Consider the following 25,410-nt stretch of genomic DNA (forward strand, 5'->3'; position numbering starts at 1 on the left):
AGAAGCCATCACAATGGGAAGCCTGCACACCACAGCCAGAGAACAGCCCCACAATTAGGGAAAGCAGCAACAAAGGCCCAGCACAGCTGCAGAAAATTTTGTTTACTTTTTTAAAAAATACAAAAAGACAACAATCATCTAGTTGGATCTGACAATCCATAACATGGTGTACTCGATGTATTAATAATAAACTAAATAGCTTGGAGTTCATAATAGCTACAAACCTGGTGGAAAACTGTAGATTTTGAACAAAGTATAAGATATGATAGTTCAACACATTTGATGAAAAAATCTTCACTATGTCAGGTATCAATTCAATGGGTTTCCCCTTCAAATCATTGATAGAGTTGCTGGCTTTTATGTTTAAAATGATGGTTATGCAGTAAAATACAACATTCCCAGTAAAATACAACATTATCAAAATATTACTAGAAACTGATCAAATTTTTTTAAAAAGCTACACATTATGTTTCTATATATTCTATATAAAGGAGTATGGTTGAGCAGATAATGATGAAATATATGTGTAAGCATCACCTTAACAATCCCCACTCTCATAAAAAAAGTGTCACACGAATTGGTATCCAGTCATGTATCACACTGATCTCATCCATTCAGCTTAAATGTCAGGCCTGCTGTGAAGGATACCCTAGCAGAGTTTTAAAGTTCATGTCCAAACTCTCTGACTTCCTCTGGTTATCTCTAAGTTGGCTGAGAATTTCATGACCACCAAGCTGGGACTGGAGTCAAAAAAGCCAAGAAAGGCGAGGTGAAACCCAGGCCAACTTTTGCTGGTGAGTGCAAGGAAAAATAATTATAAATCTTATTCTTCCCCCTCCCTTCCCTGGGCTCTGTCTCCAAAACCACCTCTTAAAAAAGGAATGTTCTGAGGCAAGAGAACACAATTTTTACCTTTGAATTTGTGGATGCTTTTTGTTTTTGAGTTTTGGGCAGTGTGGCGTGCAGGATCTTAGCTTCCCAACCAGGGATCGAACCTGTGCCCCCTGCAGTGGAAGCACAGATTCTTAACCACTGGACTGCCAGGGAAAGCCCTATAAATCCTCTTAAATTGTAAATAATTGACGATGATCCATCGTGATGGGGGCTTTCCAGGTGGCGCTAATGGTAAAGAACCTGCCTGCCAATGCAGGAGACGTTAGAGACTTAGGTTCAATCTCTGGGTAGGGAAGATCCCCTGGAGGAGGGCATGGCAGCCCACTCCAGTATTCTTGCCTGGAGAATCCCATGGACAGAGGAGCCTGGTGGACTACGGTGCATGGGGTCGAAAGAGTCAGATATGACTGAGGTGACTTGGCACGCACGCACCACTGTGATGGGTGAGCTGTCGGAGCATTTCTCAAGGGCTTCAGGCCCAAGAAGACAGTGGAGGAGGATGGAATCCAGCCTGCCCTCCACCTGCCCAGCCACCCACAACTGCTCAGGTCTTTTTCCACCCCATCAACAGGGCATTCTCACAAATTAGCCTGCCTGGCCACAGGCGGTGTGCCCTGAGACGGCGTCTGCCCAGAGTCACAGTCACTGAACAGGCTATCAGTAGCTCTGATGAAAACCATACGCACCGGGTTCCAAGCACCTTCATTTTTCCGAAAGGGGGAGAAAGTGCCAAGTCCCCGTTTAATAGGATCCCAGTCTCATCAGAACATGGCAGCCGTTTTTCCCCGGGTGGCATCAGGAACACACGCTCACCCCCTGTTTGGCACAGAAACCAAATATTCCCGGCTCTCTGTGCATCAGGCCTAATTCTTCCCATTGCCTCAATTATTTCCAGGTTGTTAAGTGGGGCATTTCGAGTGGCTGGTCAGGCGCCTGAGCCCCAGGGGGGTCACTCAGTGCTATGGGGATGCAAGCCACTAAATATGCCTCTGGAATATTTTAGTCACTTCAAGAAAGGTTACGGTTCCAGGGAGTGTCCTGCAACAGCTTTCAAATCTGGCCCATGCTGGGCTCTCATCTGGCAGGTGTCCCCAAGTGATTAGCGGTGACTAATTATGGTTCCCAGTCCTCCTCCAGAGAAAAAACAGAACCAATGTACTGAGTAAAATGATAGGCACTGCCTTTTTACAATTTAAACATTCTTGAAAACAACAAGCAAATCTGTCAAAGTCACCAAGGATGACACACGAGAAATGGTGAGACTCCTAAGGATTCCTTGAATATCCGGTATCTAATATAACAGTTTTCTACTTTAATATTTAAAATTAATGCTTGGTTATCCCTTTCCCACCCTTAGGTCACAACAATTCACTTAATTTCTTTCAAGCTATATTCAGCAACACAAGCTATAGTAAATTATTATCCGATTGTTCATCCTTTGCTACATATCCTTAGCATGAGCGGTTTTGTTTTTTTTTTTTCAATCAGCTTTAAACTATCCCTATAACAAGTTTTCCAAGGTCTTCTAAAGCACTGGATTTCTTCTTTCCTTGCTGCCTTTTCTCTTTTCTTATTTCTCCCTTTTCTTTTCTAGGAGTCATTATGGAAATAAACGTGTTCAAGATTTTTTTACTCTCTTGGCTTACTGAATAGGTCATGGTACATGCCTGCTAAGTCATTTCAGTCGTGTCCGACTCTTTGCGACCTAGGGACTGTAGCCTGCCAGGCTCCTCTGTTCCTGGGATTCTCCAGGCAATACTGGAGAATTCTCCAAGAAGCCCTCTTCCGGGGGATCTTCCCAACTCAGGGATCAAACTCACGTCTCCTGAGTCTCCTGCATTGGCAGGTGGGTTCTTTACCACTAGTGCCACCTGGGAAGCCCACTAAATAGGTCAGCTGCCTCTAAAAGCTTAAAATACCATAAACTGACAAAACAGGCTTATTCATATGTGTCATATCTTGACTGTAAGAGTGATATGGACTCGATGCACTGACATTTAACTTGCATCTTGCTATGAAATCACTTGAGATCTCTGTCTTACATGTTTTGACTTGAACGTTGTGCTGATGAATGGCCAACTTTATTTCTAGAACTGATGTTTCTCAATGCATGGTGGATAATGAACTAGACTTAAATGTTCAGAGGCCTCACTCAGCTCTTTGCTGTTTCTCTAATTAATGAGCCCATCCTGGCTAATTCATCCCTCTATACCTTCATTTAGTCACCACTGAAGTGGAGGCCCAACTCAGTACTTACTGAGCACCTATGATGCCTGAGACCCAGCAAGGTGATGGAAATACAACTAGGAAGAATACAAATTTTGACTGCCTTCTAGAACTTCACAGTATAGAGAGGAAAAACCCAAATGAAGAGAAGCAAAACATGTGGGAGCGGCATAAATATTTTACAGCAGAAGCTCCTCTGAGTTAAGAAAACCATGAGCATGGAAAAATGTCTATCTCCCTGATGGACCAGGGGTCTTTTCTCTGGACTGAGAACAGACCATGAGTCAGGGACCGGGTAAAAGGATGAGTAGTGACCACAGGTCAAAGTCAGAGTTTTCAACTGCAAACATTCAAAGAAGAAGATTCAGAGACTGTCAGAGTTTGACTCAGTAAGGTCAGCCATGCAGCATCCATGCCACAGGGTTGCCATGGAAATTAAAGGGCTTAATGTCTAAAAACCACTCTGAAGAGTATCCAGCACCTTGCTCCAAGCTGTATAAGCTTTGCTGCTGCCATTACTATTATCATTATTACTATTATTAAACTAAACAAGGGCTTCCCAAGCGGCGCTTGTGGTAAAGGACCTGCCTGCCAGACATAAGAGACATAAGTTCAATCCCTGGGTGGGGAAGATCCCCTGAAGGAAGGCATGGCAACCCACTCCAGTATTCTTTCCTGGAGAACCCAATGGACAGAAGAGCTTTGCGGGCTGTAGTCCATAAGGCCACAAAGAGTCAGACATGACTGAAGCAACTTAGCGCACAGGTGTGCAAACTGAATGAGCCCATTCTGTCTTCAATATGCCCTTTATTTCTAATCAACACAAGCATCTCATTATGGGGAAAAATATTTAATTGTCCTTGTTTATGACAGTCCAGATTTCAGTGATACATTCATTCTTCTTGGTGAACATGGGCTGTGGGTGCATTTTTATATAGTTTACAGGTCCACAACTCACTCTCTGAAATTCTTAGGACCCGCTATGTTTGAAATTCAGAATTAAGGGATTTAGAACACAACGTGGCACGCATGCCTCACATTATGTAATGATCCATCAAGTCGGGGGGCAGTCCCCATTGCTTAAAGACAGGAATATTTTTGCAAAGAGATGGATGAATATTCACCCTAGAAGAAGCTTCTCATCAATCTTGCTTAGATTCTGAATGATTTAGGTCAAGTGAGATTTCACCTTAAAATGGGTTATGAAGTCTCAATTTCCAGAGCTTTTCAAATTTGGGTACTGCAGATAAAGAGATCGTGGGCCTGCAGCTGTAAAGTACAATGGGAACATTTACATACCCTTACAGACTAAAGGCAAATCCTATGTGGGAATCAAATAAAAATTGCAAATCAACAGATTCACCTTCCAAAATCCTTGAGGGTGACCTCACAACGCTGCCAGGGTTGACTAGGTCACTGCGTCCTCAGCTGAGCTCTAGAAGGAGCTGGTGTATTCTATTAGTGGTGATGTTGAATGAAAGATATACATCTTTGAACCTAGAATCACTCTAGCCACCCTCAAGGCACTGAGATGCTCCATTTATGAGGAGCAAGAAGCCTAACAGGCATAGCACCAGGCCTCTGATCTATGCCCTTTCTGGTAGGATACTGTCTTTAAGTAGTTGGAAGAAATGCTCGTTTTTTAAAAAGCAAAACAAAACATAACCAAAACAAGAAAATCTTGTGTGCGTGTGCACGCATGCGTATATAGGGCAGTGAGTACAGTTGAAAATACGTATTAAATGCTCTTTTGGTTTTAGCATCACTAGATTGATTATGCTTGTTTTCTTATTTGAATTGTTTGCTTTGGTAGACTTGAAGTTCAATGAGTCTATGTGCACCACTGCGTCCCCAAAGCCAAGCATCGTACCTGTTTTCAAGAAATATTTGTGTATGAAGAGGCAGTGTCACATAATGTTTAACAGCACAGACTCTGTAGGTTAGAATTCTTGCTCTGTCACTCCAGCTGTGAAATCATGGGCAACCTCTCTGGGCTTCAGGGCCCTCATCTGAAAAATGAGGATAATCATATTTGCAGTATCAACCTAGGTGGACTCAGCTATATTCTAACAAGAAACCCCCAAATCTCAGTGGCTTCAAGCAACAAAGGTTTTTCTTGTTGATGCTGTCACTCTGTACGTCTATCCCAAGGGCACCCAGGACCCTGCCCTGGGTCATCCTTGTCCTCAGTCCACAAACCAGACTGCCTGAAAAGGCACGCCTGGCACAATGCCAACTACCTGAGCGGAGTGAAAAGATCATTCTTCAAACACTGGTGATTAAAGGCCTCACACGGAAGTGGCACAGATCAGTTCTGCTTATACACTGGGTAGAACTAGCTAGAGTGGTGCAGGGAACACAACCCTACCACATGCCCAGGAGGTGGGAAGGCAGAAAGACACCACCCTTCTAGGGTAGTCATGCTGATTAACAGGCTTGATGTCTAGAAAGCAAGGGGCTCAGAAGAGTACTGAGCCCCTTGCTTCATGCTATGTAAGGCTTCCTACTGATACTTTTATTGTTGTTACTGAACTAAATGAATTCAAAATTTTTGGAGGCCAATAACAACTCACCTTTCAGGCTTCCCCTTAATAAACTGAATCTAGCTAAGAATTTTATGGTGGTTGGTGCACTGTTCCCCTTTAGCTACCAATGAGTGCCAACGTCCCATGGAGCAGAGCCTTATCTATCTTGAGCACAGACACACAGCAGCCTGCAGGGTGCCCCTCCAGCCTCATCTGTCTTAAGATGACTGGTGCAGCCCAGTTGTATCCAGAAAGGCAAGCCAGGGGAAAATGCCAAAGGTTAACGACCCCTGATAACTTATAGGTATTGCCTGCTGTGACAATCCCAGTTCTAAATGTGTCTGATACAAAAATATTTATGCTGCAAGCTGTAGCATGCAAACAGCAATCTGCATTTATTGGTTTCAGATGCCAATTTCCTCCAGCTCTGGTTCTCCTTTGTGTTATATAAACAAATCCCAACCATCTGGACCACAACGAACCACACTGAGGTATGTGCTCGCTTCTCGCAGAAGCAGCAAATCAAAATACAATCTCACAGAATTCTGCCTAACAGAAAATTGGAGTCAACATCATGGCCTCATGAAGTTGTTTGAAAAGAAAAATGTTCTGTAGATGTCAGAACTTAGGATTCAAATAGGTTGGCAGAAATGAGCATATCAGAACATGTATCATGCTGATAAGCAGAAGCAACATAACCAGAAAATCATCTCCTATGGTGTTACCTATATTAAGAGCGGGCCAAGTCAGTGTTTTCCAAACTATCCCAAAAAGGAGAAAGGCTTAGGAAAAGTGTCTGACAAATGGGAAAATAAAGATTACTGCCAAGACTTAATCATAATAGTCAGAAAGCAAGAGCCTTAATTCCCACCAAGCTAAGGAAATTAAAATGTATGCTTTATAATAACTGCAGCAAACAAGCTAAACTTCTTTTCTTGATACGAATCAAGAAACAATGAATCGAAAGTAGATATGCTGGGACTTCCCTGGTGGTCCATTGGTTAAGATTTCACCTTTCAGTGCAGAGGATGTAGGTTTGATCCCTGGTCGGGGAGCTAAGACCCCACATGCCTCTTAGCCAGAAACCAAAACATAAAACAGAAGCAATATTGTAACAAATTCAATAAAGACTTCTAAAAAATGGTCCACATTAAAAAATATATATATCCTTTTTAAAAAAGTAGGCTTGCCAAAAAAAAGGAAGAACTTCACCAAAACAAGTTACCATCTACCCACTTGGATCTCTGAGATGAAAACCAAGCATCATTTCTGATATCTTGTCTCTCTGATAATTGCAGGCTCCTGAAGGCATTTTCCCAAAGCCAAATAATTTAGACAATCCCCATGGCCTTACCCACAGGCAGATACAAGAGCTAGAAAGCTTTCTTGATTTTTTTCCCTCTACCTAAAATTATCTCCCCTAATAGTGCCCCCAATGTCCACCCTTTGGAAAAGATTACCATCATTAGAATTCCTGGCTCAGATTCATGAACTTTGAACACGGTGGGAAGGATATTCTGAGAGAATGACATACAGGACAAGTGAGTTTTATTAAGATAGTGGGTGAAAAAGTGGAGGTAAAGAGAAGAACAGAAAAGTCTAGAATCAGAAGGAAAATATGTGGCAGTAAAATTGGGAGGCGTGAGGCTCCTCAAACATTTTATTTCCCTGTAGTCGCAGTGATCATGCCTCTGTTATCCATTTATTTGTGTCTGATTATCTTGCTTTGTCACCCTAAACTCTGATCATATAATTAAATAAAAGCTGAATCTGGATCACATTATTTGACGTCCCAGAGACTCTCCATGAATAGGAGCTATAAAAACTGCACCAAAATGGAAGACTTCCTGTCTCATTTAATAAGTTTAATTAAGTAGACACTGGCCAATTAGAAAATTCGCCTTCTTAGCTATAAAAATGTGAGCTACATCATTTGAAACTTATTCCATGGAACTATATCATATTGATTTCACCTCAACATTTTAGCAAGGTCATTTTAAAGCCCAATCCTATTTGTTAAACTGCAGTGTACCAACTTCACATACAAATTAAATGAGAATATTTAGTAATCCATTATTCAATCACAGATCAGAATATCAAAATAGATGTGGGCAGATTCCCGTGAACTCTCCCCAAGTCTCCGTCTTTCTATGTAACTAATTCTGGTTTGGCTGATCGGTCATTCTTGAACCCTTGAATGAGATTGGCTCTTTCCTAAATCTTTTTTTTTTTTAACTGATCGAAAAGTGTTTTATCAAGAAAGAGTCAAAACCCTCATTAAACCTCTAAGGAAGATCCTTCTGATCGTTGATACTTAAATAGATGACAGAACAAGAAAATACAGACCTTTGTTCATAATTAATGTCAGGTAGATTTCAGGGGGCGATGACCTGCTCTGAATAAACAATAATCTGTGTTATAACCTGGTTATAAGCCAAGAGCAAAATTTGTAGTTTCTTTCAAAGAGGATATATGCCATTTTCTTACTTCAAATAGTCTGGTGATCACAGCTCTGGATGTTCTAACCACATGTAATTCCTTGGACTTCAGGCTGTTTTTAGCTCATCATTTCAACTGCTCAACTATAAAATAATATCATTATAAAACTATCTTTAAAAAAAAAAAACTATCTTTATACAGCTTGAAATAATTCCTAATTCTCTGAGCTATCAGGATTGCTTACAAAACCAATAAAATCCAGAACAAAAACTTTTAGTAACCGTGTTCAGGAAACAGAGATCGGACTTCAGCAGTTGGAAAAACAGCTCAAATTTATGAAACAGCAATCATAAATCCTACCCTTAATCTCACACAGAACCATACTTTAGTTCAGAAAAAAAAAGACCCTTTCCTCCCCTCAAAATATTGGCCATGATTTACAACATAGCCTAAAAGTGGATATTTACAACTAGAAATCCACACCCACAAGGTAAGGTTTGATCCATTCAGACTCTCTTAAAAGGTCAGAGAAAACCGAAGTGAACTTTACAAAGACTTCTGAAAGGAATATTTACCCTGACTCCCAAGAATACCTCCACTGAATCAAGTTTGCTCTTAAAACAGAAGCCTCATTTTCTAGAAAATGCTTGTTCATAGACAACCTCATTCCCTAATTATTTCAAGTCAAGGGGTTAAGCATTTTCAAGCAAATTCTTACAACACACCCAAAACAATTCTACATACTGTGGTATCAGCAAGCAAAGCAAGACTCAGATGGCCAACAAAGTTACCTTTCTAATAAATGCTGCAAGACTTGGGGCCCAATTTAAGAAGCCATGTTTAGGTCAGTCATCAAACTGCAGGAAGAGTAAGGGTGAAAGAGGGCTTGTGCTCTTTGGGGAAAGGCAAATTAAGTTTGGGGCAGAATAATATGGGAAAATAAAACTATTTTTTTTAACAACATCTGCTTCCTAAACCAAGGGTCTATCTCCTGCAATCACTATTTCTAAAGCCATTTTTCTTCTGCTGTTGGACAGACTTCTGAGTTGTAGACAATGAGATCTGATTCAACGGAATCTCTCATATAATCTTGTCATGTATACCTCCAATGTCAACTGATAATAGAACAGGCTTTTCTGCTCTTGCTATGCATGCTGAGAGGCGCACCAAGTAAACATTTTCAAAAACTTCCAAACCTCAACCACAAAGGAGCAACAGAAGTGCTGAGGGACTGACGTTGCATCTCCTTCTATTTCAGGAGCAGAAAGTCTTCTTACCTTGCTTTCTTCCCCTTCAAACACCGACTGGTGGACGTTGCATGCAAAGAGTGAGTTGGGGAGGTCGGTGAAGTCTGTGATGGCTTGAAAGGCCTCCTCCGTGAAACACTGAGTCACAGCCCAGTCTCTGTCTATGCAGCAGAGCAAAAAGAGTCCTCCATCTTCCGGGATGTGGCCCTGCTGCCCCAGGCTCCTCATCCCAATGAAGTAAGAATCTCCCCTCATTCCTGAGGATATAGAAATGGACGTGAGTTAGAGTAGGATTCGATCCCTTATAGCTAGAGTGTCTGGGACAGAGTCCCCTTGATCTCTAAATTACAACTTTCCAGACAAATTTGTTTCTGGGCAAGAATCTAGTCCCTGCTATGGGAAAAAGCCCCACTTGAGCAGGATTGGAATTTGAGGCTAGAGATACTAGCCCAGATGTCCAGTGTTTACTGGACTGGGGACCTAGGAAAATTACCTAAGTTCCCTGAGCCTTGCTTCCTTAGGAGAATCAAATGGACTCAAAAATGCAGATTATAAAGTGCTTTGATAACTTACGTGATGAATACAATACCACTACTAATGCCATAACTACTAATGCTTATCATTTCTTGAATTCCAGGAATCATTCTAAATGATTTACATGCCTTAACTGGCCTACTGACTCTCCACCACAGTCTGCGAGGTGGGTACCCATATATCCCCATTTTACAGAGTGGAAAACTGAGGAACAATTAAGTAACTTTGACAGGGTCCATGAGAAAATGGCATGACTAGGCTTCAAACTCCGGGAGTTTGGCACTAGAATTCACTCTCCAATACCAAAGAAGTGAAGCAGATCAAAATTAGTACAAGTCTACATTTAAGGAAATACAATCTATTTCATGACCACCTGAATCCTGATCAGGATAACTCTAATGGTTAACCATTTATTCACAATGAGAAGACACACGTGCACACACACACACTCACAGATACCCTCTTCTGCCTAGGATAATTATGCTGAGAAATTTGTGAACACCAGATCTTAAAAAATCAATACTGGGCTTCCCTGGAGGTCCAGTGGTTGAGAATCCACCTGCCAATGCAGGGGACTTGGGTTTGATCCCCGGTCCAGGAAGATTCCACATGCCGAGGGGCAACTAAACCCACGCGCTATAACTACTGAGCCCATGCACTCTAGCGCCTGAGCTCCGGAACAAGAGAAGCCACCACAAGGAGAAAGCAGACCCTGCTCACCACAACTAAGAAAGCCCTCACACAGCAATGAAGACCCTGTAAACTAAAATAAAATAAACACACACACACACACAAAATCAGTACTATCCTAATTGATCCATGGTATACAGATTGTTCTCCCTCAGCAACCCAAATATGAAGCTTTCCAGTTTTAATCTCACTTACCAGTGCTCCATCATCATTCTATTATCTCATCACCCCTTACACTCAAAACTGTACCCTACTGCAGCCAGCTGGGAGAGTTTTCCCAATTTTTGATACATAATCCAATAGATTTTATCAGCTTTCTTGCATACTTCAATGACAGTTATCTACACTTTTATTTTGGATCTATTTTCACGCCTATCATAGTATTCTGTTCACACATCACTAATTAAAGGTGAAATAACTTGCCCGTGGGTACCCAGGTATGGCTGCCTGGCAGTTACGATGTGGCTGCAGGATCATCCTCCATTTTCCCCTGTCTCAGCAATGCAGAACCTCACGGTGAAATTCAGGAAGGCAGTGTTGCAAAATGTCACTCCATCCTCACCCAGTTTAGTTAAGACACGAATTCTAGATCCCCAGACAACTATGGGTTTCTGGATCTCGTGGCGCAGCTGTAAAGAATCTGCCGGCCAGTGCAGGAGACTCGGGGTCAGTCCCTGGGTTAGGAAGACACCCTGGAGGAGGAAACAGCAACTCACTCCAGTATTCTTGCCTGGGAATTTCAATGGACAGGGGAGCCTGGTGGGCTACAGCCCATGGGCTCGCAGAGTCAGACATAACTGAGCACGCACTTGTATCTTTCTTGACTCTGTAGTATTGTGATGAGGTTGTTTTTTTGTTTTCATTTTTCCTAGAAAAATGTCCAGATGGCATCCTGATAAACAGTGCTTGATGGCAATATAAAAGGTGCACTGCAGATAAAATCTTAGAGTTGGTTGGGAACAGGAGCCAAAAATTAAAGAATTTGGAACAATAATTCAAAAATCAGATCACTACAATTGTGGAAAATAAAACTATCATTCTGTATAAAACATAATAGAACTATTCCTGTATTCTAAATTTCTCAAAACCCCAATTAATGCAACATTTTCTGTATTTAAATCAAATACTTATTTTCAATAAAAATATGGTACATGGTTTAAGCTTTATTTATTCCATAATGAATCCAAAATACATGAATATTTTTAATTAGAAGAAAATCAATAAAATACTTCAAAGTGTTTATTTCCCTTCATATTCACTTATACTGTTGTTTCATATATTTTTCTGAATATCTGTAATATATTACAGTATAATAGGCATATTAACTTTCATTTATTATTAGAGTACTAACAAGACTGAGCAACTGAACAACAATTACTTTAACAGTAAAAATAATTACTAAGAACATTCAGACAGTTTTATAGTTTACCCTTGAACAAGGGCAGGGGGAGGGGGGTGCGGCACCAACCAACCACCCAGCAGAAAATTCAAGCATAACTTTACAGTCAGTCCTCCTTGTACAGAATTTCACATCTGTAGATTCAACCACCCCCAGATCCTACAGTACGTATTTAATGAAAAAAAAATAAGTGGACAGATAAGTGGACCTGTACAGTTCAAACCCGTGTTGTTCAAGGGTCCACTGTATTCACATCAATGGATCAAAAGAAAATCTTCTGATAATAAAGTTATAATCATCCAGTATCATGAAATATAGATACTGTCAATCCTGATCTCGTTTTTCAGTCTGTCCTTCTTAGTTAACATTTTTTAAATTAATCACAATTGATCCCATAATGTTCTCAAAAGGGTCTGAGAATGTTTCAATTATTCTTTTTTTCCAAAGAAAATTAAAATCCATTGCTGAACAAATTAATTAAATAGGCCAAATATTAAGCCTCACTCAGGACTCATTTTAATCTACTCAAATAGCCTTAACTTCTGTTCTAAGCTGTAACAATACGATTACCTTCATGAGACTTTATTTTAAGCTCATTACTTTCAGTAAAGATTTAAAAGGTGAATGCATTTTTGGCAAACAACCTATCCTACTTACAAGGGGAAATATTTTTAAAGTCAGAGCTCTGAACAAAAAGAAACTCTGGTTTCTCTTTCCAGTTCCATTACCTACTCACCTTATAATTTGGAGAAGTCAGTTGATCATTCTGTGACTCCATTTATCCTTATAAAACAGAAACAAAAACCTCTCTGCCTCCCTCAGCCAAGTAGGAAGAGGCTGAGGGATGAAACAAGATGAAAACAAGTGATCAAGTCATTATTTAACTCATAAAAGGATATGTATAATACTAGGAAATACTAAAAGCACATCACTGTGATCACCACAAAGGAAAACGATTATGCTTTGGTATTGCTACTAACCTTTAGCAAACTCACATAAACAGAAAGAAAGGAGGATGCTGGTGATTAAAAAGAATTCCAGCCACAATTGCCTACACAGCTTAAGAAGATTTACTTATGTTGTCATTATTTCTAATCTGAGATTGGTCATCCAAAAGAGAACAGCTGCTTTCAGCTCAAAAGGCATCTCTTCCGGGAGCGCTCCCTGACCTCCTCCAGCACCCATGAGCTTAGCATCCTTCTTCCCTAAGTGCCAGCGGAGCCCTCTCACGGCTCACTCTACACTGTGATTACCGTCTCTCCAACCAGACTGGTACTTCTTGAGAGCAGAGACTGAACAGCCTTCACCCAAGGTATCTTCAGGCTAGTACATCTAGAAAGCCCTCAAAATGATGTTAGACTGAATTAATGAATTATGGGAAAAGGACTCATTGTCAAGAAATAACAGATCAGCAAATGCATTACAACAACCAACTTAAAATATATACACTGGGTGGGATGGGGTGGGGTATACTTACAGGTATACTTATGGATGACTCATTATGTTGTACAGCAGAAACCAACACAACATCATTAAGCAATTGTTCTCCAACTAAATTTTTTAAAAATATACACACACATACACATATACTAATAATTCATTATTCATTTCAAATGTATATACTACTAATGAAAATTAACCCATTCATTTCCAATGTAATTTTTAAAATGAGATATAACAAGAACCATTCAAAGAACTCCTGTAGCTAAAATTAAAGATTTGTGGAGTATAATTAAGATAATGTTTTAAGATGCATGCTTTTTGATTACATGAGTTCACTGAAGAAAAAACTGAAAAAATCAGAGATGTATATAAAAAGAAAATAAAAGTAAGCCATAATCCTACTATCCAGAAACTCGGCTAATATTTTGATATATTTAGATTCACTGTTTTTGTTATGTATAATTTTGAAACAAAATCGAGAGCTTGCTGTTTAGGATCCCACACTGACACGGCCAGGAGCAGTCCCCTGTATCATTACATATTCTCTGCAAACATTCATTTTAATAGCCACATAGGATCCCAGTGTATAGATCTGTCATAATTTATTTAACCATTCTTCTGTTGTTTGACATTTAGAAAGGATGTGCTTCCATCATTACATGCCTGTGGAAAAGGAAAACCACTATTCCCTTTTACAATATAAAGTCTCCCCCTGGAGAACCTCAAAACTTCTTTAGATGCAGAGGAGAGACATCTTCATGAAATACTGGAAAGAGCCTCCGGGGTCTGCTTGTGTTCTGGTCCCACTATAAGCTGTATGCTTTGGGGGCTGCGGTTTCCATGTTAGCAAAATGGAGAAAACCGTGGCCTTGTCTACTGTGCACAGCAAATGAGAGGAAGCAAGTGGATGTCTTTTGAAACCTCCGAAATAATACGTGGATTAAAGTTATTTATTACTATACATAGGCTCATCGGCAGCAGAGGACCTGGCGCTACAGAGGGGGCCACCTACCACTATTAAGGATGTATACAAGCTTCAGACTTCAGTGAATGTCCATGACATTAAGCTCATGTCACTAAAATGAGAAACAAGTAGGGATGTCCCTGAGTACTTGCTATGGGTGTGGTTGGAGAGCCATTAGAAAGGAATGATATTTATAAGGCAAAAGCAAGTAATTAAAAAAAAAAAACTGCCCACTCCCAAACACCATCAATAGCAAAAAGAACTGTTTATTGAAATATTGCCAAGTAAGTAGCAATGAGAACACAAGTGATTGAATTCCACTCATTTTATTGGAAGGGGAAACCTGGAGAGAGACAAGTTCTCAATGATTTCATTACTTTGCTATAACGTGAACATGACTTCATCCAAGATCCTCCTATAACATGACAGAACTTATCAAACAGACATTGAGTCCTAAAATGAAGACAGTATGGTTCCTACCATGAAGATGAGCCACTGGACACTTAAGATACTTGTTCGGCATCAAAGTAGCAACTGAATAAATATTTGTGGCATAAATAAGTGAATACAGTCTCTCTCTCCAATAAACTTAGATGGTCTAGACATTATTGGGTTTCTGCCCAAGGAATTAATCTTTCCCAAACTCCCACTTTTCATTCCTAACATCTTTTTAAAATACGGTATAATGAAATACATACCGGGGAAGATAACTCAAAGAGACATCTGATTCTGTTGGTTATCATTGTCACAGTGTTATCAGTAAGCATGAGAGGCAGATTTTTGAATTACAGAATCCTAAAAAACCCCACCTTTCTAGGAATGGAGTATAGCTCATGAGATTGGGGAGCCATGCATTTTGCCCATAGGAGTTCCAATCTAGAAAGTCTTAAACTGGATATAGAAGGAAGGAGAAATCACACATAAGCACATGAATGCAGCAGAGAGCCAGGGCAAGAAAAATAAAAATAAGTATCCACTGAGATGCTCACGCTGGCTTCACTGTCAAGTAAAATCACCTGATTAATAGTGTGATGTCTGATCTATAAAAAAGAATAACACTATCTTGGAAGGGGTGGTGGGGTGATAATATCATCTAAAAATTTTTTTTATTTATGTATACTTCATCTTGGCTGCACTGGGTCTTTGTTGCTGCACGTGGACTTTCTCTAGTTGTGGCAAGTGGGGGCTATTCTTTGCTGTGGTGCACAGGCTTCTCATTGTGCTGGCTTCCCTTGTTGTGGAAGGTGGGCTCTAGGCGTGCAGGCTCAGTAACTGTGGTCCAGGCTTAGCTGCTCCACGGCATGTAGGATTTTTCCAGACCAGGGATCGAACCCAGGTCCCCTGTACTGGCAGGCGGACAGACTCCCAACAACTAGACCACCAGGAAAGTTCTGATCATAACATTTTGAGTTCTCTCTACATGGAGAAACCAACACTTTCGATTCTGGGTACCACTCAGGACAGAAAAACTGGAGATTTTTCCAGCAGAAATGACTCCATCTGACCAAGGGGTTAAAAGTCATGTCATCTAAGAAACAGGATCTTGGGGAGACACAGTACAGGAAAACACAGGCAAGAATTTTTGAGTAACATCCGCAACCTTCAAACTCTAAAAGAGGAAATGTTATTTTTTGTGTGCCTGGCCCTAAGAAAGTAGAAGTCAAACCAGAGGGAAAGAATCCAATTTAATAAAAGGAGCCATGGATCTTTGCACAATTCAGGTTACAACAAAAATGTCTTGCCTCATGTCTAAGTGAGCACCGTGTCCCAGCAACAGCCGATGAATAAGCCCCACAGAGAATCCTCATCTATCTTGTGGGATGTCACTGAGAGAATCCAAGTGAGAGGGTAACAGGCAGGAAGGCCAGGGGTCTCCAAACGGAGGAAACAGGCTGGAAATGTCAGACATTTTTTATCTCTTCCTTAAGCAGCAGGAGGAAATAAACTACTAGTGTCAGATTTTTTTTTTCCCTTCTCCATACAATATTAAAACGTGGTTTCTCTACGGAAATGTTTTACTTAAGCTATGTTAATGAAACTATGTATTTGCTTTGGAATTTGCCTTTCTTCGAAATGGTTCCACCTATGACTAACTTTTTTTCTTTTCTCAAACCTTGGGCTAATAATAGCTCAGCAAACCAATACTCATATCAATTGTTTTATGGCTGGGGGGATGACACACCTCATCCTATCTCAAAAATGCATATTGTCCAGAATTGAAAGAGACATGTGTACCCCAATGTTCATCACAACACTGTTAACAATAGCTAGGACATGGAAGCAACCTAGATGTCTATCAGCAGACAAATGGATAAGAAAGCTGTGGTACCTATACTCAATGGAATATTACTCAGCCATTAAAAAGAATGCATTTGCATCACTTCTAATGAGGTGGATGAAACTGCAGCCTATTACACACAGTGAAGTAAGTCAGTAAGAAAAGCACCAATACAGTATCTTAACACATATATATGGAATTTAGAAAGATGGTAACGATGACCTTATATGCCAAGACAGCGAAAGAGACACAGATGTAAAGAACAGACTTTTGGACTCTGTGAGAGAAGGTGAGGGTGGGATGATTTGAGAGAATAGCATTGAAACATGTATATTACCCTATGTGAAACAGGTCGCCAGTCCAGGTTCGATGCATGAGACAGGGTGCTCAGGGCTGGTGCACCGAGATGACCCTGAGGGACGGGATGGGGAGGGAGGTGGGAGGGGGGTTCGTGATGGAACACATGTATACCCATAGTGGATTCCTGTCAACATATGGCAAAAAACACCACGATATTGGAAAGTAATTAGCCTCCAATTAAAATTAAATTAATTTTAAAAAATGCATATTGTAAGAGAGGGGCCTGGTGAAACTCCATCAGCCTTGAGGTGTCTCTCTTATCTGATTAATGGCTTTCTAACATATGTAAAACAGCTTGCTAACACTAGCAAGGGGAGGGGGGTTCTCCGCCCCCCTTATGATGTCTATGTCAGAGGCTTTCTCTGTCCCTTATCATTTTAATAAAACTCTACTATACAAAAGCTCTTGAGTGATCAAGCCTGGTCCCTGGTCCCAAAGTTAAACCTTCTTCTTCAGATCACGAATCTGACACCGTTCACCATAAGCTAGCACAAGGACCAGGGAGATGTCTGGCTGACACTTCTTTTCAAAGTCCCTCATCACCTTGACAATTTTATCTTTCCATGACTGGAAGAGGGCTTCCCTGGTGGCTCAGACTGTAAAGAATCCGCCTGCAATGCAGGAGACCTGGGTTTGATCCCTAGTTGGGAAGATCCCCTGGAGAAGGAAATGGCAACCCACTCCACTGTTCTTGCCTGGAGAACCTTATGGACAGAGGAGCCTGCAAATCCAGTCCATGGTGTCACAAAGAGCTGGGCATGACTGCGAGACTAGGCACACACACATGGCTGAAGAAAATACCCAAGAAAAAGAGTTTCTGTTTATCTCCAAGCTTAAAGGTGCTAAAGAAAGGGGACCTTACATATAACCTTCAACAAATGCTTTCTCCAGGGTTGAAAAACCTTATCTGATGCTCATAACAAATCTACCTAAATTTTCTGTCTTCCAGTTTATTCAAACTAGAAAGCAAGGACTTAAAAAAAAATAGGAAATAATTATTTACCAAGGGAGTAAAATGAGTAAGACATACTCAAAAAGAAACCCTTAAGTTTATTTTGCCTTAGACAAAAGAATATTAAAGATTTGACTCATCTGCTTTCTTAAATTACGAACAGGAAAGTAAAGCTTTTTGCAACAAGGGCAACAAACAGGAAAAAGTGTGCCTTGGTTCCATGTTATAGCCAGCTGAGAAGGCTACATCAGGAAACAGGATAAATGGAAATGATTAATGACTAATTCATTCTGACTTTAAATTCAGTTTTCACTGAAAAACCAGTAAATGGATTAGGGGAAAAGTGTCACTTTGGAAGAAGTAAAGATGATCATGTCAGCTTGAATATTAGTGATCAAAACTAAAATGCAATATATTGCATTAATAAATGGTAGAAAGAAATGCCTATAGATGTTTTTCAGTTGAATATAAGGGTTTGTGTGTGTTATATTGCTTCAGTCGTGTCTGACTCTTTGAAACCCAAGGACCATAGGCTCCTCTGTCCATGGGAATTTCCAGGCAAGAATACTAGAGTGGGTTGCCATGCCCTCCACCAGGGGATCTTACTGACCCAGAGATCGAACTCATGTCTCTTATATCTCCTGCACTGGCAGGAGGATTCTTTACCAGTAACATCATCTGCTGCTGCTGCTGCTAAGTCGCTTCAGTCGTGTCTGACTCTGTGCAACCCCAAAGACGGCAGCCCACCAGGCTCCGCTGTCCCTGGGATTCTCTAGGCAAGAACACTGGAGTGGGTTGCCATTTCCTTCTCCAATGCATGAAAGTGAAACGTGAAAGTGAAGTCGCTCAGTCATGTCTGCCCCTCAGCGACCCCATGGACTGCAGCCTACCAGGCTCCTCCATCCATAGGATTTTCCAGGCAAGAGTACTGGAGTGGGGTGCCATCACCTTCTCCAATAGCATCACCTGGGAAGCCCCAAATATAAGGGTAAATAAATCCAATTCAATTTTTATAAAGAATAAAAACTTCAACCTAGGGACTTCCCTGGAGATCCAGAGGTTAAGACCACCTTCCAATGCAAGGTTCAATTCCTGGTAGGAGAGCTAAGATCCCACATGCCTCATGGCCAAAAAAATCAAAACATAAAACACATCAAACAAATCTTTTCAAAAATTTTAAAAAAGAAACCTCAACATATAAGTTTTACAGTGTTCAAACCCCTTTAGCTCTAAAATTAAGTGATCTTTAATGATACCTGGGGCAAAATAAGCTTATTAGAAAACAACTTACATGAATAAGGATAATCATTTTATGATGTATCATCAGCTTTCAGTTTTTGCCTGGCCTTATGGTTAAGGTCCTTTTGATGCCCAGTTAGAGCCTCTTGAGGATAAGCTAGGCCTGGTGCTCATTTTTGTCCATCTTATAAAGAGATAGAAGTATAATATTAGCAGCAACAAACCATCCCAGCCATCCTGGGCTACAAAGGAGAGACAGGATATTCTTAGGCTGTGCTCCAGAGAAACCCATTCGAGCTCTTTCTCAAATATAATGGAGCCTATTTAATTCAGTCGCAGAATCTTCACACCCGCTGAGCTGTGTGAACCTCATGCTATTCTTGATCCCATTTGGGATCAGTCTTGAAAGAATGAGGAGCATGCAGTGTTCAACTCGTGGTTTTTCAAAAGAAATTACCCACATTCCTCACTCCTGGCTCCCTTTAGGACACCTTCTGGGACCACTGTTCCACGTGAAGCCCCCCACAGGACAATAATTCAATTAATTCAAGTCCCCAAGGAAGCAGCTTCTTATACATTTTCATGAAGATTTTAAAAAGGCAAGCTGTTGCTACCATCTCCTTTTGCGTTGGATTCAACAGCAGAATCCAGGACTACAAACCCACCCATCCTAATATCTTTACACCTGCAGGGTTTTAATGCCCATGGTCTCCCAAGATCATCTGCAAATCCTGTATATTTTTCCGATGGACAAAACAAAAAGGGAAGGAAAACCCTCACATTTTCCCAGGTCATATGGGACAGGCAGTTAATGGAATTTTGTAATCCATTTCTGTAGCCCTTATTGACATCATCCAGAAAATGTGTTCCTAACAGGCTTTCAGCAAGGGAAAAGAGTCAGAGAGGAAATATTGCCTTTAATGAAGGGTATAAGGGTGAGGGGGCTTCCCAGGTGGCTTAATGGTAAAAAAAAAAAAACCTGCCTGCCAATGCAGGAGACACAGGAGACGCAAGTTCAGTCCCTTACTCGGGAAGATCCTCTGGAGAAGGAGATGGCAACCCACTCCTGTATTCTTGCCTGGGAAATCCCATGGACAGAGGAGCATGGTGGGTCCATGGGGTCACAAAAGAGTGAGACATGACTGAGCGACTGAGCAACACAGTGCGCACACTCAAGGATGAGAAGGTTGTTCTTAAAGACCAGAAAATCTGTTTCTATAAAGAATAGCCTACAATAAACCAAAGATTTGTTGAAACAAACAAGCACTATTGCAGCCCTCACCCAAAAGAGAAGAGGTCCTATCACCGTATCAGTCAAGGCGCCAGCGGGAAACAGATGGCATGCTCGAGTCGGAGAATTTGAAGAGTTTGATAAAGGAGCTGTTGACAAAGCCGTGGGCAGGCTCGAGGAAAACCACGAAAGAGAGTGCAAAAGCCTGGGCTAGTGCCACCCCTAGGCAGTAAGACGGGAGAAGAGTGGAGCGGTTTCCAGAACCAGGATGCAGAGGGCTGAGTGGAGAGGGTGCCCAGCAGACCTTCGGTCGCGGGTTACAGTCAGTCCTCAGTGCCACCACAGACAGGGGGCTGGGGGGAGTCAGTGCTCCCATCTTGCCCTCTTTCTCTGATCTACTGGCACCTTGCCTCGGCGAAACTCAACTGGGAACCAGAGAGCAAGGGAGCTGGGATGTGAAGTACCTGGGTCAGCCTCTGGGGCACAGGATGGATGGACAGAGGCTTTCTGGGACCAAGTGAAGAAATCAAGCGTGGTCTTCATAACTGAGTGGTAGTCTAGAAGTATGATGGGTTAATTTCAGTAAAACTCATTCTAAAAATGTATAACGTCACAAATTCACCATTTCTGACGGACTTTTTCTTAAAAGCAAAAAGACAGAAAGGGGAACCGACAGCTCTGGTCCAAGACTGATGCCTGCACCGCTGTGGAAGAGGTATTCCTGAGCCCAGGACGGAGGCAGATGATCACCCTCTCATCATGGCTCTAAGATGAAGCTTAAAGGAAGCCCCAAGCCTCCAGAGGAGCCAAGTAATTATATGCAAAATAATTTCACAGGAGGATGAAGCTTCTAAAGGGAGCAGCAAGGCAGGTGAAGGTTGCTATGGTAACCAAAGTACGATGTCATCTTTCCCCTTCTGTTTTCAGATGGGACCTAGGGGACTGGGGCGAAAGGGCAGAGAGTTAAAGAGGCTGCACCTTCAGGAAAATACAGCCAAGAAGGGTCTGGGTTATTCAAATATTCTAGTAAGAAAGGAAAGCCAGGCAGGAAAGCTGCCAGGGGAGGAACGGGGTGTGGAGAGCTGCTCAGAACTCACTAGGAGTCCAAGAAGGCAGGTGACACTCTCTAATTAGATTAGCAGATAACAATCAGCATGATTGTAAGGCCTTTTTAATACAAATATAAAAGGACCTGGTGGGACACTCTGTTTCCAGGCTATGGTATCGAGCACGCCCAGTGCGTCCCTCCCTCGGAGTTCTCCGAGCCCAGCTTCATCACAGAGTCCTACCAGACTCTCCATCCCATCAGCTCGGAGGAGCGCCTCTCCCTCAAATATGAGAACGACTACCCCTCGGTCATCCTCCGGGACCCTCTGCAGACTGACTACTTTGCCATCAAACAAGAAGTGGTGACCCCAGACAACATGTGCATGGGGAGGGCCAGTCGTGGTAAGCTCGGGGGCCAGGACTCCTTCGAGAGCATAGAGAGCTACGACAGCTGTGACCGCCTCACCCAGTCCTGGAGCAGCCAGTCGTCTTTCAACAGCCTGCAGCGCGTCCCCTCCTACAACAGCTTCGACTCCGAGGACTGTCCAGCCGCCTTGCCCAACCACAAGCCCAAGGGCACCTTCAAGGGCTATGTGCGTGACCTCGCTGACCTCAATAAGGACAAGCCCATCATTCCTGCTGCGGCCCTGGCCGGCTACACAGGCAGCGGACCAATCCAGCTGTGGCAGTTTCTTCTGGAATTACTCACGGATAAGTCCTGTCAGTCTTTCATCAGCTGGACAGGAGATGGCTGGGAATTCAAGCTTTCTGACCCAGATGAGGTGGCCAGGAGATGGGGAAAAAGGAAAAACAAGCCTAAGATGAATTATGAGAAACTGAGCCGTGGCCTTCGCTACTATTATGACAAAAACATCATCCACAAGACAGCGGGTAAACGCTACGTGTACCGTTTTGTGTGTGACCTGCAAAGCCTGCTGAGGTACACGCCCGAGGAGCTCCATGCCATGCTGGATGTCAAGCCTGACACCGACGAGTGATGGACGCTGAGGGGCTGGGGAAACCCTGCTGAGACATTTCAGAGAACAACCATGTCGGTCGGACTCTTAATTTTTTAATTGTTATTCTATTTTTAATTTTCCAGAACTCATTTTTTTTACATTCAGGGGTGGGAGCTAAGTGAGCTGCAGCTATAATCCATTGTGCGTCGTTGAAGGAGAGCCAGGACTGGTGGGGTGGGTGGGACAAGAAATTCTGGAGTGGATTTTCAGGAGACAAGGGCCTTCTTAGAAGCTTGAAGAATCTGGCTTAAGGGAGGAAGAGACTAACATATCCAGTTATTTAAAAAAAAAAAGTCATCCACAAAAAAAAATGTCTTGAGTTATGGACCTATTAGCAAAAGAAATTGATGCACCAGGAGTCTTGAAACTAACGAAAGGCAATTAATTTCCTTTTGTCTTTAGGTCTGGGAGGGCAAAAAAGAGGGAGGTAGGATAAAGCCTTTGGTTTGGGGGTGCACTAAAAAATCACGGACTATTGACCTTTTTGTTCTACTTTTGAAACAAAGATGGACTTCAGTGGGGAGGGACTGAAACTGTTTTTGTGTTAAAATTTATTCTATTAAAAAAAAATAAATAAATAAGTAAAATAAAAGGACCTGGTGGGCTACAGTCCATGGGGTCGCAAAGAGTCGGACACGACTGAGCAAATAACACACACAAAGGGTCTAGGAAGAAAGAATAGTAAACCTATCTCAGTACCCAGCATACATAAGTGGAGTCATGCTGCTGCTGCTGCTGCTAAGTCACTTCAGTCGTGTCCGACTCTGTGCGACCCCACAGACGGCAGCCCACCAGGCTCCGCTGTCCCTGGGATTTTCCAGGCAAGAACACTGGAGTGGGTTGCCATTTCCTTCTCCAATGCATGAAAGTGAAAAGTGAAAGTGAAGTCGCTCAGCCATGTCCGACTCTTAGCGACCCCATGGACTGCAGCCCACCAGGCTCCTCCACCCATGGGATTTTCCAGGCAAGAGTACTGGAGTGAGGTGCCATCGCCTTCTCCGCCATGACTCCCTAAGATCTAGTAAATTCAATAAAAAGGGTTTTTCCACCCAGCAAACTTGGACACCTGCAAGAAGGTGACTGTCTTCCTGCCCAGATGGATCTTACTCCCTCGTCAGTGTGAGAAAGAGTCTTAAGTCAAGGCATCAGCCTCCAGCTCTGTCAATAAAGACAACAATAATAATAACAACAACAGCAGTCATGCTGGGCTTCCTTTGTTCTGAGGGCTCTATCTGTATCAAAACATGGACAGCTGTGTGGTCCTCTCCTGACCGACAGACTCAAGTTGTCCTTGCTCCTAAGCCTTAGTGCTGGTCCCCAGCGCCTCCTACTGACATCTCGCTCATTCTGAAATTCACATCTGGGGCTGCCGCCTGCGCACCCCACTGTGAGCCCACCTGCACCAGTCAAGGCCACGCCTCAGTGGCCCCCTTAATCTGCCCCATGTCTGCACCCTCATGACACCTTGTTGTGCCTTACCTAGTCTTCTTATCATCCACTCTCCACTGAGGACAAGGGTTGCGTCTTTTCCACCCGTAACTCCTGTCGCTGCTAAATAAGACTTTACTGGGGAGTTGGTGACGGACAGGGAGGCCTGGCGCGCTGCAATTCATGGGGTCACAAAGAGTCGGACACGACTGAGCGACTGAACTGAACTGAACTGGAAGGTAACCTCGACATTTCTTTTCGATTTTTAAGATGTCTTTATCTGGGGCTGCACTGGGTCTTCTTTGCTACGCGTAGGCTTTCTCTAGTCGCAGCAAGCAGGGGCTCCTCTCTAGCTGTGCTGCCCAGGCTTCTCACTGCAGTAGCGCCTCTTGTTGCAGAGCACGGGCTCTGGGCGCCTGGGCTCCATAGCGGTAGCACACGGCTTAGCTGCCCCGAGGCACATGGAATCTTTCCAGACCAGTTTTGAACCTCTGCCCTCTGCATTGGCAGGCAGATTCTTAACCCCTGGGCCACCAGGGAAGCCCCCTGACACTTCTTGAATTGAATGGAATTCAGGAGTCCTGCCTTTGACTCTCAGCTCCCCGATATACCCACTGTCTAACAGTAGGCAAGTAACTTAATCCTTCTGTATTCAGTGTCTTCACCCCTGACATACGGAAAACAGGAGCGTTTATGCCTTAGCGTGCTGTTTTGAGAATTTAAACAACAAACACAATAAGGCAATGGGACAAAAAGTTAGGGCTCGATAATTATTAACTATAATTAGTATTGGTCATCTTAGTTCTCTCCCATGACACAGGATCTCTTCCCCTCTTTCCTAGAGTCATCAGTCTTTTTACACGTAGAGAGACGAAGTGTAGACTTTGGGATTGCTTCACTGGGTCTGAATCCTGGTACAACCACTTCCTGGCTGTGTGACGTTGGACATGTTACTGAACGTCTCCGGGCAGCATATGCAACATGAGGGCCATCATGGTACTGACTTCATAGGGTTGTTATATGGATTAAAGGAACTCTTGTTGTTTAGTCACTAAATTGTGTCTGACTCTTTGCAACCCCATGGACTGAAGCCCACCAGGCTCCTCTGTCCATGGGATTCCCCAGGCAAGAATTCTGGAGTGGGTTGCCATTTTCTTCTCCAGGGAAATCTTCCCCACCTAGGGATCGAACCTGCATCTCTTGTATTGGCAGGAGAGTTCTTTACCACTGAGCCACCAGGGAAGCCCAAAGGAACACTAAAGTCAGACAAACCCAGATTCTAATCCAGGCAATCGAGTCTCAGTGCTGAGTGACCACAGTGGGGCAGTGGTCCCCGGTGATGGGGTCTGCATTCGCCTTCGGCCACTATTTTCCTCGGTGATTTCAGGCAAGTTAGTTTCGTTTTCCATAGCTATGATTCAGGATGATGGAGGGGCCCAAGTGAGATCCTCGTGGGCCCAGATCTGGACCAGAGTCCTGCGGCAGTAATCACTCA

The 25,410-nt window shown here is 42.6% G+C and overlaps 2 protein-coding genes across 2 annotated transcripts in view; one reads left to right on the forward strand and one right to left on the reverse strand.

The window, feature by feature from the left end:
* Positions 1-9,586, reverse strand: part of RCAN2 (regulator of calcineurin 2) — a 223,657-nt gene extending 214,071 nt beyond the window's left edge. The window contains exon 1 of the mRNA XM_068960514.1: positions 9,362-9,586. Within this exon, the coding sequence (XP_068816615.1) occupies positions 9,362-9,586 (225 nt within the window). The remainder of the gene's footprint in view (positions 1-9,361) is intronic.
* Positions 9,587-21,191: 11,605 nt separating this feature from the next.
* LOC138097922 (protein C-ets-1-like) lies at positions 21,192-22,497 on the forward strand. The gene is made up of 2 exons (XM_068994149.1): positions 21,192-21,231; positions 21,637-22,497. Exons 1-2 carry the CDS (start codon positions 21,192-21,194, stop codon positions 22,464-22,466), a joined length of 870 nt encoding a protein of 289 aa, XP_068850250.1. The 3' UTR covers positions 22,467-22,497.
* The last annotated feature ends 2,913 nt before the right edge of the window (positions 22,498-25,410 follow it).

Source organism: Capricornis sumatraensis, chromosome 22 (genome assembly GCF_032405125.1).
Source record: "Capricornis sumatraensis isolate serow.1 chromosome 22, serow.2, whole genome shotgun sequence".
In the NCBI taxonomy this organism is placed as follows: Eukaryota; Metazoa; Chordata; class Mammalia; order Artiodactyla; family Bovidae; genus Capricornis; species Capricornis sumatraensis.

Bases quoted from the DNA above. Each gene is read 5' to 3' on its own strand.
- LOC138097922 (XM_068994149.1), top strand. From the start codon at position 21,192: ATGAAGCTTAAAGGAAGCCCCAAGCCTCCAGAGGAGCCAA. The intron at 21,232-21,636 runs GTAATTATATGC...CTCTGTTTCCAG, and splicing joins CAAGCCTCCAGAGGAGCCAA to GCTATGGTATCGAGCACGCC.